Source organism: Danio rerio, chromosome 23 (genome assembly GCF_049306965.1).
Source record: "Danio rerio strain Tuebingen ecotype United States chromosome 23, GRCz12tu, whole genome shotgun sequence".
In the NCBI taxonomy this organism is placed as follows: domain Eukaryota; kingdom Metazoa; phylum Chordata; class Actinopteri; order Cypriniformes; family Danionidae; genus Danio; species Danio rerio.
Genome location: NC_133198.1, coordinates 31,488,747 through 31,503,612, shown reverse-complemented (window position 1 = coordinate 31,503,612; position 14,866 = coordinate 31,488,747). Strand labels below are relative to the sequence as shown.

The 14,866-nt window shown below is 36.5% G+C and overlaps 1 protein-coding gene across 35 annotated transcripts in view; it reads right to left on the bottom strand.

Moving 5' to 3' along the window:
* Nucleotides 1–130: 130 nt before the first annotated feature.
* Nucleotides 131–14,866, bottom strand: part of huwe1 (HECT, UBA and WWE domain containing E3 ubiquitin protein ligase 1) — a 78,700-nt gene continuing 63,964 nt past the window's right edge. For 33 of the 35 annotated variants that reach the window (XM_005162278.6, XM_009296963.5, XM_001923865.8 and 30 more), the window contains 11 exons: nucleotides 12,489–12,591; nucleotides 10,251–10,400; nucleotides 9,923–10,168; nucleotides 9,693–9,810; nucleotides 7,970–8,110; nucleotides 7,562–7,849; nucleotides 7,365–7,470; nucleotides 5,185–5,302; nucleotides 4,913–5,094; nucleotides 3,101–3,291; nucleotides 133–1,149 (listed from right to left, as the gene is read on the bottom strand). In XM_005162278.6, the coding sequence (XP_005162335.2) occupies nucleotides 1,047–1,149; nucleotides 3,101–3,291; nucleotides 4,913–5,094; nucleotides 5,185–5,302; nucleotides 7,365–7,470; nucleotides 7,562–7,849; nucleotides 7,970–8,110; nucleotides 9,693–9,810; nucleotides 9,923–10,168; nucleotides 10,251–10,400; nucleotides 12,489–12,591 (1,746 nt within the window). In that variant the 3' untranslated portion in view covers nucleotides 133–1,046. 35 annotated transcript variants of the gene reach the window in all.

Here is a 14,866-nt window from a genome sequence, read left to right as displayed (position 1 = left end):
AAAAAAGAGGGCAAGAACAAAGGCTAAAAAAGCCCATCCAAAAAGTGAGCAGCAATAAATAAAACCCAGAAAGCAATAAACGTGAGATTCATGCAGGCGATCAATAACTGGACAGAATTCCTCATACATAACTCAGGATGAAGAATAGAGCTTTTAATACTTGGACCCCACAGCATGTGTCAAGTTAGTTTCCATGGACCTCCATCAGTATATTTTTTCTTAACATATAAATGATATTTGCTCCTGTTAGTGCAAATGTGTAAGGCATACATTGAAACAACTCTAGAGGACACAGTGGGCTCATTTTATGCATTTATTTATGTAGCAATTTACGTTCTGATTAGCTGCTGAGAGGCTGCATCAGCAGTTGGGTAATAACCGCACGTGTCTGAACACCCGCGGTTCAACGTCTCAGTCCTTCACTTCGCAAATCCGTGTGTTCCTCTCCAAAAATACCACAAAAGTTGCCTAAAAATGTCCCCGTTCTGAAAATCCCTGCACGTCTGCGATTTCACTAAATCCGTATTTCATGTTCTCCCCCTCCCCTAAATTAAAGTTTCCATTTGCAAAGCTAGTGAGGTCACACATTAGCAACAGAGGACAATCAACTTTTCCCCCTCTTCTTTACACACACAAAATTGCCCTCTGCTTCTTTTTTTTCGTTTGTTTGTTTTTAAACAGCCAGAGAAGAACAAAAAAGATTAAACATAATAAACTCCCAAACCTTTTGTACAGAGAAACCAAACTAAATGGAGAAAATGTCTTTTATATTAGTCCGCAGATATCCTCTGTGTTTCCTCTCTCGAGCTCTGTAATTTTAATAGGGAAGTGAGACACACACATATACCAAATACAGTTCGGTGTGTCAATGAGAGGCTCTGTGTGTAGTAGGCAATGTCAACGCATCTCTTGTCACTCCGTCCGTTTCTTTGTTTTATGTGGATTAGACGTAGGTCTTGGCCGTATGTATGATAGTGTGAATATGCATGTGTGTCATAAGTTAACGACGTGTAAGTCTACATCTGTGTGTGGGGTTAGGAGAGTCTTTAGGCCAGTCCGAAGCCTTCAGAACATTCCTGAATGGCCAGCAGCAGCATGTGTCTTAACTTCTCGTAGCTCTCGTACGCTGGGAGGTCCAACTGGTTAAAGCTGCAATCAGAGACAAACAGAGGTCAAATGTGCACAAAAATCCTATCCAATTACAACCAGTTTTCAGTGAAGGGCCTCCTACTTTTTATTTAGCAGCACTAGCTACAGAAGTAATTTCTCCATTGATATATATTTTTTTTAATTTAAAGGACACTTATGATGAAAATGAACTTGTGCAAGCTGCTTAGACACAACTGTGTGTAGGTATAGTGTATATATAAACACTTTAAGTCTCTCTTTTTTAATTTCTGACGTTAAAAATAGGATCCAAATCCCTCCCTTTTTGAGGCAGACCACAAAGTGAAGTAGGAATGCGGTTTTTCACCCCCACCAAATTGATTGACAGCCGCGTATTATATTGTCTCCATAGTAACATAGGAAGTTCTCACTGTGGTCAGGGAGATCTGCTTTGTTCTTGTCTGTCACTGTGCTGCTTATGCGTGAGATGCAGCCGAAGAAGGCTAACATTACACCCATCAGAGAATTAGTGAGCAAACACTATGGCTCTGACATGCACATGAGAATTGTAGGCGGGGAGAACTAGGTCGTTTGCATTAAAGGCACAGGCAACAAAAACAACTGCAATGTCCTAAAAGCTCAAATTTCCAACATACAGAAAGGTAAAATAAATAATCTGATGGGTATTTTGAGCTAAAAATTTAAAAGCACATTCTGGAGACACAAATGACTAATCTTAAACATTGAAAAAGCAGTAAAATAGGTGCCCTTTAAAAAAATTGTTTGAAAGAATTATATTCCATGCGCCAGAGCAACCAAGCTATGAGAACAAAATCACAATATAACATTTGTAAATAACTTTAGGGGTTTTTACTTTTGTGTACTATACATTTTTTACCCACTATCGTGCAGCCCTATTTGTTATTTTGCAAGATAATAGTATTCAGCTTAAAATGCAATTAAAATGCTTAGCTAGCATTATTAGGCAAGTTAGATTAATTAGGCAAGTCATTGGAAAACAGTGGTTTGTTTGAATATTATTAGGAGGCTAATAATATTCACTTGTGGAGTTTTTACAACTATTATTTCAGCCAAACAAAAACAAATACTTCAAGAAGTTAAATATATTGAGAAATGTCTTTACTCTGTTAAAATCACAAAAAAAAGAACTTAAATGTCACAGGAAGGCTAATAATTGGTCTTCATTTGTGTGTATGTATATATAGTATAATTGTGCCTATATAGCGCTTTACAGGAGTGGGTGGCGCTAAATCTCTATTAGACCTGCTTTGCTCAGTGTGACTAATTGGAGGAATTAAATTTTTTTTTTATAATTTGTATTAGCAAAGTAAAGGCATATATGTGTTCACTAAAGGCACATAATTATTTAACCAGGTCTTTCTTCAAAGGTCCCGTGAAATACTTTGAAATATGCATTACTATTCCATGTCTTATATAATCTCGGCCGAAACACAAATCGAGGGCAGAACTGTGTAGCTCCTCCCCTTTTAAAAAAAACAGCCAATAGAGTTTTGTTTTGTCACTGCTCAGCCAGTGAGAGTGGTTGAGCTAAAGTGCATCAAATGAAAAGCAAAAGCGAAGCCACTTGAAGAGGGCAGGACAGGTCAGATACTAGAGAACATTTGATTGGTTATGATTTGATGAGAAACTGAAGTCTTGAAATTAAATAAAACCTGTTACCGAACCTGACCTGTTTTTATCTTCTAAACGTGAATTTTGTTACTGTTCTGGAGCACACTAGCTTATGGACATCTTAAAGACTAACAACACTGATACTGACATCTAAAAAACTTTATATACATTTCATGGGACCTTTAAAGATTTCCTGTGGAGAAAGCGAATGAGGTTTTGACCTCCGCAACCTGACTGTTGCACACTACACATCATGCATTATGAAACTTCTAAATGCGTTACATGTAAACACTTGAATTGTTTGTTTTAAAAGGCACATCATTAATATATGAGCATTTACCAAGTGTGCGCAGAGGGCAGGCGGTCAGTGGAGCGGTCATCTCGGTGGATCTGGAACTTCTGAATGCCGTTCATTCCCTCCAGTGCAGCAAAGCCCTGCAGTGGCACCTTGGAAGTGCCCGTAACAAACTGCAGAAATTTGGCCCTGTCAGCCTGGTCGAAGGATCGTAAAGCACGCCAGAACCACTGGATCTGCAGAGAAGGGATAACAGAAAATTAAAGCCCGCTAGAGAATAGCCAGATGTTTTGGTATTAAGATATTAGGGTCACCGAAACCGCAACATTACACTTAATTACTGATCTGAAATTTGATCTGCGTCAGAGGAAACATGATCACCACCATTGTAAAAACAGGCATAATACATACAGACGGAGTAAATAGTAAAACCACTTGTATAAAATTCACACAACACAAACCTTTGATACACGCAATTCTACTAAATGTGAAAAAGACAGAGGAAGTGCTGTGGCATTAATGATGCCTTTATAAAGCTTCATTCAGTAATTTGGTATTGTCAGCCTACTGCCTAAAAGCAAAATATACAGTATTCATTGTGTAGAGGATGTTTACAAACACAATATCGCTGTTAGCTTAATACTCTTCAATTGTTTATTTTGGAGCATACTGAGAACAGGAACTCCCACAAAGTTGAGCATATGTTAGGCAATCTGTTTAGCTTTGTTTATGGAGTGACTGCGTGGTATAACAATATCAGTAAAACTTCAGAGTAGCAAGCATTGAAAACTAAACAGCTAAAAGAGAGAGAAAAAAATCATGTTAATACATTTTACCTTTAAAAAAAAAATAATAATTAATACAAGTGTCATTATGGCAAAATAGCAAAAAGTGATCTACTTAGTTAACAAAAAAATGGTAACACTGACATGTGTGGTGCAGTTTATACATGAAACTTTTTTGCTTTTACTTCTGATCATGAATTTAAGTTTTAAAATTCCTGAGTTTTCATTTGTGATTATCTCAATAATGTAAGAGAATCCTACATATGTCAGACCCATTTTATGAAATAAATAAAAAACTAGAAAAAGAGCGATGCTAACTTCTGACTAGGGTTAGGCAACTAATTGTAAAGTAATTAAAATAGACATTGAGAACCTATACATTTTTTCCAGCCCAATTTTTTCAATTACGTCACCGCACTCTGTTAATTTTTTACTTATTATATTTATTATATAATTCTGATATTGTACTTCTGCCAAGTGTACGCATACAGTCTGCCACAGCCTTCGCATACCTGCACACATAAAAAATGTAACTACACGTCACAACGACACGCAATACAAGCTTTGTGACTGGTCAGTTTGATAGAGTTGACGAGGGTGGGCGGCACGGAGAGCCATGTTTTAGGCTATGTGTGTCTTCATTTTGATTTGTTCAGCATTGATGTTCAGTAATTAATCACAGATGACCAAATAATGCACCCTTCATTCAGAAATCTCTCACTTGTTATATTTGAACATATTCACTGTATTAAACCTGTCAGTGAACTAAGAGGGCAAAAACATTAAATAAATAAATAAATAAAATAATCGTTCACTAATCGTAAGAGTTAAAATGTTCAACTAATCGAGATTTTAATTTTAGGCCAAATCACCCAGCCCTACTTCTGAGTTGGCATACAAAAGCTATCAACCCTATCCTTTTCCTTGCCTGATAACGTGGAATTTCTTTCACTACTATTGAAGCAAAGATCATAAAACCTTCAGAATGATGTGCCAAGATGAAGACAACAGTAATTAAAAAATAAACAATTAAATATTTTATTTCATGTCATCCTATTGTGTGTGTACACACCTGAATAGAACTGGACTGATATTTATGGTATTCAGTATTGGCCTTGAGGTCGTCGATGTCAATGGTGGGCAGGCCGGAGATGAGCAGCTCCAGCTCTTGCTCAGTGAAGATGGAGATCAGTCTCTTGGGGATGATCTCATAAAAGCCCTCCAGGAAGGCAGCCAGCTGTTTACGGATTGCACCTGAGAAACAGAGATGTTTCAGCTTCCTGACATACTCTTTAAGCTTTCCCTTCCTCTGGAGCAGTGACGTTTATTGGAGTGTGCACTCACCTGTCATCTTCATCTGGCAGACCAGATGCACATATTCCTTCTTATTCTCTTCTGTGACAAGAATGTTGGCACCGTTGGCCTTCAGATCTCTCACTTCACACACGCCAAACTCTTGGACCTGTGAATATAACATGAGGAGGAGATTATCACACATCTCTTAATATGAAAATGTTAGAAGGAAACTCATATTGTAATTCATATTTATTAAGTAATTTATATTTTTGTGTAATTTAGGGCTGGCCGATACAGCAAAAAAGATTACCATGGTATAATTCATTCATGTCGTTCGGTATCGATCACTTTTCAGTATTATTTAACAATCAATTTATAAAGTCCAGCAGATTTTTTAAATGCACAAATAAAGTAAAGCTTCATACTGATTTTTTTTAAAGTTATTGACAATGGTGCATCATCAAGTTTTTTTTATCAAATGTTTACTGGAGCAAAGGTGAAAATAGCATTGATGGCAAAAGGTCTGGTTAAACAAGTAAACCAACCAATTACTGTTTGCTTTGTCATGTTTAGTAATGTAAAAAAACGAATATTGTTTTGCAACCAATAAATTATTCATGCAAAAATATCATATGCTTTTGACTCCAAAGACTTCTTTGGATATCTTCAGCTCCGGAAAAATTTCTATCAAAACATTAAAAATAGGACACTGATGGAGATACAAAAAAAAGAGTGCTCTAGTTAAATTATTCTCCTTGGCTTATGTGACTGAACCAATGTCAAAAACTATAACTTTAGGTGCTTTCATTTTAATTTATGTTGATGAGCAACAAGATATAAGCTAAAGTCTGCGCTTTCATTTCGAATGGTGACACACACAGACATAGTCACCAAATATAAATCAGATGTAAGACTTTCTCATACTTAGCAGTTGGCTTATGAATTATAGACTTTACATTATAGAGAAAAAAAAAAAACAGATAAACCAAGACTGGTGTTCGGTCAATGTTCCTAACGGATAAACAGCTCACGTTAATAGTTAGCATGCTTTCACTTTCATATTTTACATGAAACGCACATTTACCTGTAGGAATGACATCCCGCCCTACTCTTAATTCTCTCTTCATATAGCCATATATGCCTATTACATATCCATAATACACTGTGATATAGTCTGGCTCGGATCGTATTGCTCTTTCACTACAATCGACATGCTCCAGAGTTTGTTTCAATCAAGCAGAGACCACCTCATTCAGGTGATTGGACAAATTGTTGTGGCTGATCAGATTGTTGTATACACATATGCCAAATAAACCGCGCTAACTGGGGAAACGCGCCAGGTTTCGAAACAAAAGTCTAGGTGTAAAAGCACCCTAAATTATATAAATAACTAATAGAACTACAGGGGGATTCATCTCTGTAGATTAAAGAAAGATGGGAGAAAGAAAGTGGTATCATCTTAAATGAGCATTGGCTAAACATATGTAAATTACAATGAGCTACTTAAAGTTCTTCGTATTGGAGAGAATTTTGCTGGAAAGATATTATTAGTTTTTTCTTTACTCCAAAACAGAAATAGTCATTCATGGGAACGGATCACAGGACGCTAACCAATTTCACATATTTTGGGGATGTCCTAAAATTTGAAGATTTTGGAAAGGGATACATACAGTAGCAGTACAGTAACTGATGCTATGAATTGTATCTCTCTGCATTAAAAACTTAAATAAAAAAAAAAAAATGTAATTTGCTGTAAAAACCAAAAAGTTGGTTAATTCTAATAAGTGCTCATTGTCAATGTTGTACACATGACTGTTTTCTTGCACTAGGCATCATGTTATTTTTGTTTATGGGCAGACCATTAAAAAAAACTCAAATAAATCAAGTAACATTTCACCTGGAAATCTGCAGAATTCAATAAAATTACGCATTTATAACTCCTAAATAACTTCTCATGCCATTTAAACTACATTTAGCCAACACTCCATGGGCAAGATACCCGAGGCTGAGACTAGAGCAGGACGACCTGTCACTCAGTAGATTACAGCCGTTAACAATGGTCCAATGATGCAATCAATTCCCAATGAACAGATTCACCAAACAAATCTTTCCTATGCAAGAAACTCAACCCAGGAGGAAAAGATCATCATGACCTAAAAGTCATGCTAAGTTTAATACTAGAATAACACAATAAGTAGGTGTAATTGGTATGAAAATGCAGCCTATACCTCTGTGCTGAATGTCAGCTCATAGCCCAGAGTCGACACATCGTTCTCCAACAAATAAACCAGACCTTGGAAAAAGGGATAGTCTTCGCTTTCCATGTCTGTATACCTGTTACACACACGAAAAAAACCTCATTCTTTATATATATTACACGTGTATAAAATTTAATGAGGCTATTGGCAATAATCTCCACTGGTACCTAACGCTCTTGCCCAGGATGTGCTTGTAGAAGCTGCGTGTAAAGTAACACTCTAATAGCCTGTTGTCGTAGACTGCTTTGGCCACCACACGTCCCACAAACTTGAAGTAGCTGAGATGGTTGGGGTTGCAGTGGGAGGAGGGGTTGATGGTATAGGTGACCCGATCGCCGGGGGAGGTGCGAAACAGGGCATACATGGGGTTGAACATTTCTCTGGAGATGATCATGTACCACTCTCTTAACAGCCCGCCTGCATCCTGACCCTCCTCTCCTTCAAATACTATATACCTGTAGAGAAAGATCATCGGATTGAAAAAGGGAACAAACGAATGTCCTGCTGTTGCCGTTATCTGTGAAATAAGGGCATGCCTATGTGAAAATGTCAAAAAGAGAAAGCATGAGATTTACAGTCTGTTCTTCATGTCTTCTGGGCTCTTGCGGTGCAGCTCTCTGTAAGAATCTTCAAAGACGTGATCTCTCCTCACATGGACGGCCATATCCTCTTTCCTCAAGCCTTCATCCAGACGCTCCAGCTCCTGACGGAAATACCTATAAAAGATACACTTATTAGATAAAACGCAACACAAAAAAATGCTAATAATAAAGAAAAATATGGATAGTTGTGGGTTAAAAGACCAGGAGAGAGTGGAGGAAATACAAAATCTCTAAATAAAATAATAATAATGATACTTTTAAAAATATTGGAAACTTTGACCGCTCCCAAATAACTTCATACATCAGGGCTCGAAATTAACCTTTTCGCTTGGTAGCACTGGTGCTCCTAACTTCAAAAATGTAGGCACACCAGCCAAAATTAAATCGCACCCACCAAAATGATGAGCCCTGTTGCTACAAGTTTTATCTTAACAGATTTACTGGATGCACTGCTTGAAGTAAATGAGATGAACTGAGCTAACAATAATAACTGTGCTGTTCTCACGGGTGGTATCTGATATTGCACAGATGATATTGACATATCTTATTATTTGCATACATCATCTTAATAGCAGTAACGGCTGAAAAGGCTGAAAGGTGGGGCAAGCATTGCAGGATTTGTTTACAGCAGCCAGCTGACATGACAACAGTTTTAAACCATTCCTGAGTGCAGCATTTGGCGTTTTTTTGGTGCAAAGTTGCATTCTGCGTGAATGTCTCCTAAATACGCACATGCAGTGAAAACTGGTCACACTGCAACAATTTTATGGACACACTAATGCTCCCAAATAGATTTTGAGGTCACATAGATAAAATATTAAACAAAATTTCAGGCACATTTTGGTCACAATTTCGAGCCATGTAAAATAAATGCAAATCATGAAAATATATTTGAATTATTATACATTTTCTTGAACCAATCGCCTGGATTGAGCACGCCGTTGTTAATATTAGGAGGACATAAATATATTTACATTTTTTTTGGAGTCAAACACTTTGGACAACTCTTGAGCAAAATATACGACCTCATAAAAACACAATTAAGACTTTTTAATACTTTTTAAGGGCCTTCCTTTAAATTAATTTAAAATAATTTTATCATAATAGATTTATCAACTTTTAGTACTTTTTAAGACCCCGCGGACACAACGATAATGCTCAATTTATTAAATTATCATTAGTATTAAAGCAAAAAAAAAAAAATCAATGTAATACAAAAATACCAATAGTATTTTTGTAGTAATTAAATTTATTTTCAATATAATGTTTTTGGCACTAATGGAGAATCTTTAAATTAGTTTCTCAATATTTAGTAGTAATATTGTTAAAAATATATATTTATTTATTTTGCAATTGTATTTATTTTATCATTTAGCATCATTTTTATATAATTCTTTATGCTTTAGGGGTAAAATATAACATAATAGGCATGTTAACGAGAGCGAGAGAGAGCATAATATCCACTTATTATTAGCTGTCAGTCAGTGCCTGCTCTTTTTTTTTCCAGGTCATTGCATCTTTGCCATGCACTGTGTAAATCCAGACAATCGGATTTGAGTCACTTTTAAAAGATGATGTAATCCGGTCATCAAAAAATTTGGATATAGTCACAAAATCACAATTGACCATCAGTGTAATGCAGCCAAAGCAATGTCATGGTGAGAAAACAGCAGAAAGAAAAAAAAAAGCATCATACTTGCGCTTGACGTCAAAGTCCAAGATGCGAATGTAGTCAACCAAAACAGCGAAAGGCCCGTCTGCCAGGTGAGTGGTGGATTGACGCAGGATCTGATTCAGCACTGTGCGGTGGGTCTCTGTTAAAGTTGGAAAGGGAGTTCACATGGAGGACAGCCTACATCAGTATTCATCACATACTGTCTGAACCTCCATGAGGGACCGGCAACAGCTTGCGTTTGATTGACTCACCTGCGAAACGGAGGAACTTCTGTGTATCTGGAGGCAGGTTGGAAGAGATGTGCATAGAGGAAGGCTCTCTGGAAAAGAAGGGGTCCAGAGAGGAGGGGGTAGCGGGTGTGAGAGGGGCGGGTGACAGGGGTGGAGGCTCATCCTTGATGTGTGACAGCTGGCTCTCCCGAGTGTCCCGAACTGGTGGTTTGCTTTCCCGCTCTGTTGCATGCACCAAGAAAAAGGCCTCCACTGCAGGCTGCAGCACTACAGGAATACAGAGAGATTTGTAAAATATGAAGCAGCTCCTTTGATTCCAAAACATCCCTTATAAATAATAAAAAAATACCTAGAACTGCATGTTGGTCATGAGACTCTTCAAGCTCTTTCAGACATTCTCCAAGCATGTCCCACAGCTCATCCAAAAGCAGCTGCTCACTTAACAGCGGCAGGTCAGGCAAACGCTCCTCCTGCTCCTGCTGACTGCTGCTCTCCTCACCTGCTCGCGCACAAAACCACATATAAAACAGTTATTTCAGACAACGACTTTCCTCAGGGTGCATAAATGGAGCACAAAGCATATAATCCATGAATAATTGTTAAAAGACATGTAGAAAAACTTGGCCAAGAAGAAGACAAAAAAAGAAGATGACAAAAAAAAAGCTGAAGGACAAAAACAGAAAACAAATAATATGAAAAAAGACAGATGAAGATGAAAAAGACAAAGATGAAGACACAAAAGAAGACGATAAAAAAGTAGACAAAAAAAACAAACAAGAAAAAAAGACAAAGACAAACTAGATCAAAAATAAGATGAAGACAAAAAGACAATGAAAAAAGTAGACAAAAATTCTGAAAATAGATGAAAAAAACTAAGAAAAAGAGGATGAGAAAAGACAAATACAACAAAAAAGACGAAGATGAAAAAGTAGACAAAACTAATAAAAGAAGATAAAGATAAACAAGATGAAAAAGACAAAAAAGAAAGATGAAGAAAAAAAGACAATAGAAAAGTAGAGAAGAGATGAAAAAGTGATGAAAGTCAGAAAGATGATGAAGACACCAAAGTCAAAAAAGACTAAGTTGAAGACAAAAAGAAGATGAAACGGTAGACAAAAACAAAGTGGACAAAAAAGACGGCGATGAAAGTAGACAAAAGGCTTTGAAAAAAGGACAAAGACAAACAAGATGAAAAACAAGACAAAAAAAAAAAAAGATGTAGACAAAAAAGACGAAAAACTAGATGAAAGACAGAGAAAGATGATGAAGACGACAAAGACAAAAGACTAAGATGAAACAAAAAAGACGACGATGAAAAAGTAGACAAAAGATGATGTAAAAAGTAGACAAAAATGACAAAGTAGATGAAAAAAGAAAGAAAAAGATGAAGAAAAATACAAAGACGACCAATAAGATGAAGATGAAAAAAAGATGATGATAAAAAAGTAGACAAAAAAAAGATTAAGAAAAAATGACAAGGGAAAAGACGAAGAAAAACAAGACCAAAAAAAGACTAAGACAAAGATAAAGACAAAAAAGAAAAGACGAAGAAAAAAGGCGAAGACAAAAAAAATTAATAAAGACAAAAAGAAGATGATGAAATGGTAGACAAAAACAAAACAAAAAAAAACAAAAAAATAAGAAAGATAGCGGCGATGAAAGTAGGCAAAAGACTAAGAAAAAAGGACAAAGAAAAGATGAAGACGAACAATATAAAAAAATAAGACAAAAGACAGATGTAGACAAAAAAGACGATGAAAAAAGTAGACAAAAAGTACAGACTAAAAAAAAAGAAAGATGAAGACGAACAAGGGGAAAAATATGACGAAAAACAAAGATAAAGACAAAAAAGAAGTTGATAAAACAGTAGACAAAGACAAAAAAAGTAGACAAAAAAACAAATTAAGACAACGGCGAAGAACAAAAAGACAAAGATGAAGACAAAAAAGATGAAGACGAAAAATATGGCGAAAAAGAAGACTGCGATAAAGTTAAAAAACAAACAAAAGAACACAAAGATGAAGAAAAGACGATGAAAAATACAACAAAAAAAGATTAAAAAAAGACGACGAATGTAGCACATTTAAAAATAGATTACTTTATTAACAATGTAAACAAAAATCTAGTAAAAGGGGCCAATATTACTGGATAATAATACAATTTTTTATTATTTTCTACCTTCATTTATTTGCGTTATGGCAAATCACCCATTACTTATTCCATCACATAATTCCTAAGAAATTCTTTTATTATTCTGATTTGATCTTCAAGACATTTTTTTGGAGGATATCACAATCAAATAATCATATGGACAGCATTTAATCTAATCTAAAATGTAATTATGCATTTTAATAGTCTTATTCAGCTTTTTTGTGAATAAAAATATATATTTTTTTAAATTTTCACAAAATCTTTGACTACAAATAAAAGCTGGTAGACTGTTTAAAGTAGTAAACAGAAACTATAAATTACAGCAGTTCACATATGAATAATGCACGTTACAATATGAAGTTGAATGATTCATATGGGCTAATCCAAGCCAGTGACGTTCCTATTGTTAGGTTGTCCTATATTCCCAGACACTCACCTAATGTTGGCTGGTCCTGTTCCAAAGGAGAGGGCTGATCCACATCCATGGGCGAATCATCTCTCTGAGCTGCTGGTGGCTCGGCAACAGAGTGAACCTCCGACTGAACCAGGGGAACCAAGGAACAAGATGAGATTCAGTACAAGTCCCCCCGACAGAAGAAGAGAAACAAATAGAGTGTACAATGTAGGAAGAAAGATGAAATGAGGGTAATCACAGACTACAACACGAAGCAGTGCTAGAGAGTATCATGCATCAAAACACAGAATCGGGCAGGAAAGAGAGGGCTGAGATAGAGCTTAAAGCACAGAAGCATTGACAGCCGGCCAAAAATCAAACCACACACAGACAGACAAAGCCAGAGACGAAAGAGGATCACAAAGCTGGATGCAACAATCGCATATCTCGAACACTACACTATACAGGCTGTGTGTGTGTTTAAAGCAGCACAATGCAGTGAGAAGAGAGGTGGAACACAGAGCTGCGCTTCAGAAAAGAGTAACTGCCAGGTCTAATGGCAGAATGACTTGGTTTGTCGCTGGAAAACAAGTGTGGGCTCGGTGCTTAATCTCTTTAAAAATGATATCCAGGTGGCTGATGAAAAGAATTCAGAGATGGTATTTTGTAGGATTTAAACTTTTAATCTGAACTGCAAGCAAAATGTCTCTGTATATTTGGATTAGGGATGCACTAAAATGACTAAAGCGTCTGAAAGTGTTTTTGCCAAAAACTGAAATTAAGGGTGCTTTCACATCTGTGGTTCGGTTCATTTGACCAAGACCAAGGGCAACAATTGATACATTGTAGCATTTTTCTGCCATTTTGGGTCCTTTTCACACCACACTGATTGCTTTCGTCCAACCAGTTGAAAAGAACCAAAATGCAGTCATGTGACAAAATCCACATCGCTCATTGGCCAGATGTTATTGAACGCATTTCCTAAACGGCTTTTCAATTGGTCTACGGCAGCTGAATTAGTCCAAAAATGTGAAGCACTGTTTGCAGCTGAGTCTGTTTTAGTTCAGATCATGTTCTCACCACAAATTAACCGCTCCAGGGTTCATTTAAAAGCGTACCGAGACCACCTCATCAAGGAGGCCTCGGTACGCATTTTTAGTCCGCTTTCGAGTGCGATTGCTACATTCACACCTGCCCAAACGAACCGCACCAAGAGGAAAAACGAACTCTAGAGCGATTCAACCAAACTAAAGGCAGATGTGAAAACACCCTAAAAACGCTTTGTAACAATTGTTTCTTATTTTATAAAAACAAAGTCTTTTTGTGAAACTTTAAATTGATCTCAACTTGATATAGTGGTTTTAAAAATACAAACTAATAAAATAAACACATTTTACTGACAGTAAACAAGTCCAGGGGTTTCATTTTACCAGCGCTGCCATGAGAGTAGAACAAATTTACTACATTGAAATGTCCTGTTAGCATGTTAATTTAGCAGACTTTGTTTTACAGTTGAACGTGCAGTTCAAGCATAGATAAGAAAATTTGAATAACTGGAAATTCAGTACATCCCTAATCAAGATATTAGTTGTGTAACCACGACTTGGCGATGTAAGAAATAATTTTGATGTATTAGGAAGGATTTGGTTGGTGATTTAAAATTAAGCTAATGGGTCTAACAAAGAGTTTATGTATTCTACACGTTAGCCAAGTAAAACAAGCACAAAGTGCCATATCTCTGAATCGTGTTGAATGAAATGCATGCATAGGGTGGACTAGGGCCCAATCCCATTTCTATTTTTTTACTCCTACCCCTTGGCCCTTAAAAACAGAGTGTGAAGGTAAAGGGGGTTTAAATTTACGCCTAAGAAATAGGACACCATTACAACACCCATACAGGCCATCATATGAGATTGACGATGGAGACTGCTGTAGTTATTCCAGTTCCATTATTTTATGGTAATCGCCGAAGTATGTTGTGGGACTACTATACAGGACGTGTTATAATGGATTATAAATAGCGAAATGTAGCATTTTTGTCAATAGTTTTTTTAATCATGACTGTAAAAAAAACAATGCTTCTTTGTAAAACAATTGTTCTTTGTAAAAATTCTTAATACCAAAAAAAAAAACAAAAAAAAAAAACTTTAATTTGTGCCCCTCCTGACTGCCATAAAGCCAAGTTGCCGTTGAAGCTGGTGTATTCTGTGGGAAATTTTCATACCCCGTGATTTCTAATATGGTCGCAGAAATTTTTTTTCTTCAAGGGCTATCTAAGTCCTTTCCCTTAGCTCTACGCCTTCAAGCTTAAGAGAATTAGGACACCCCTAGCCCTTCACGTGAATGCGCAAAACCTGTGGTAAGAGGAAGAGCTAAAGGGGGTAGAACTAAGATTGGACCCAGATTTCCCTTTTCCTTGG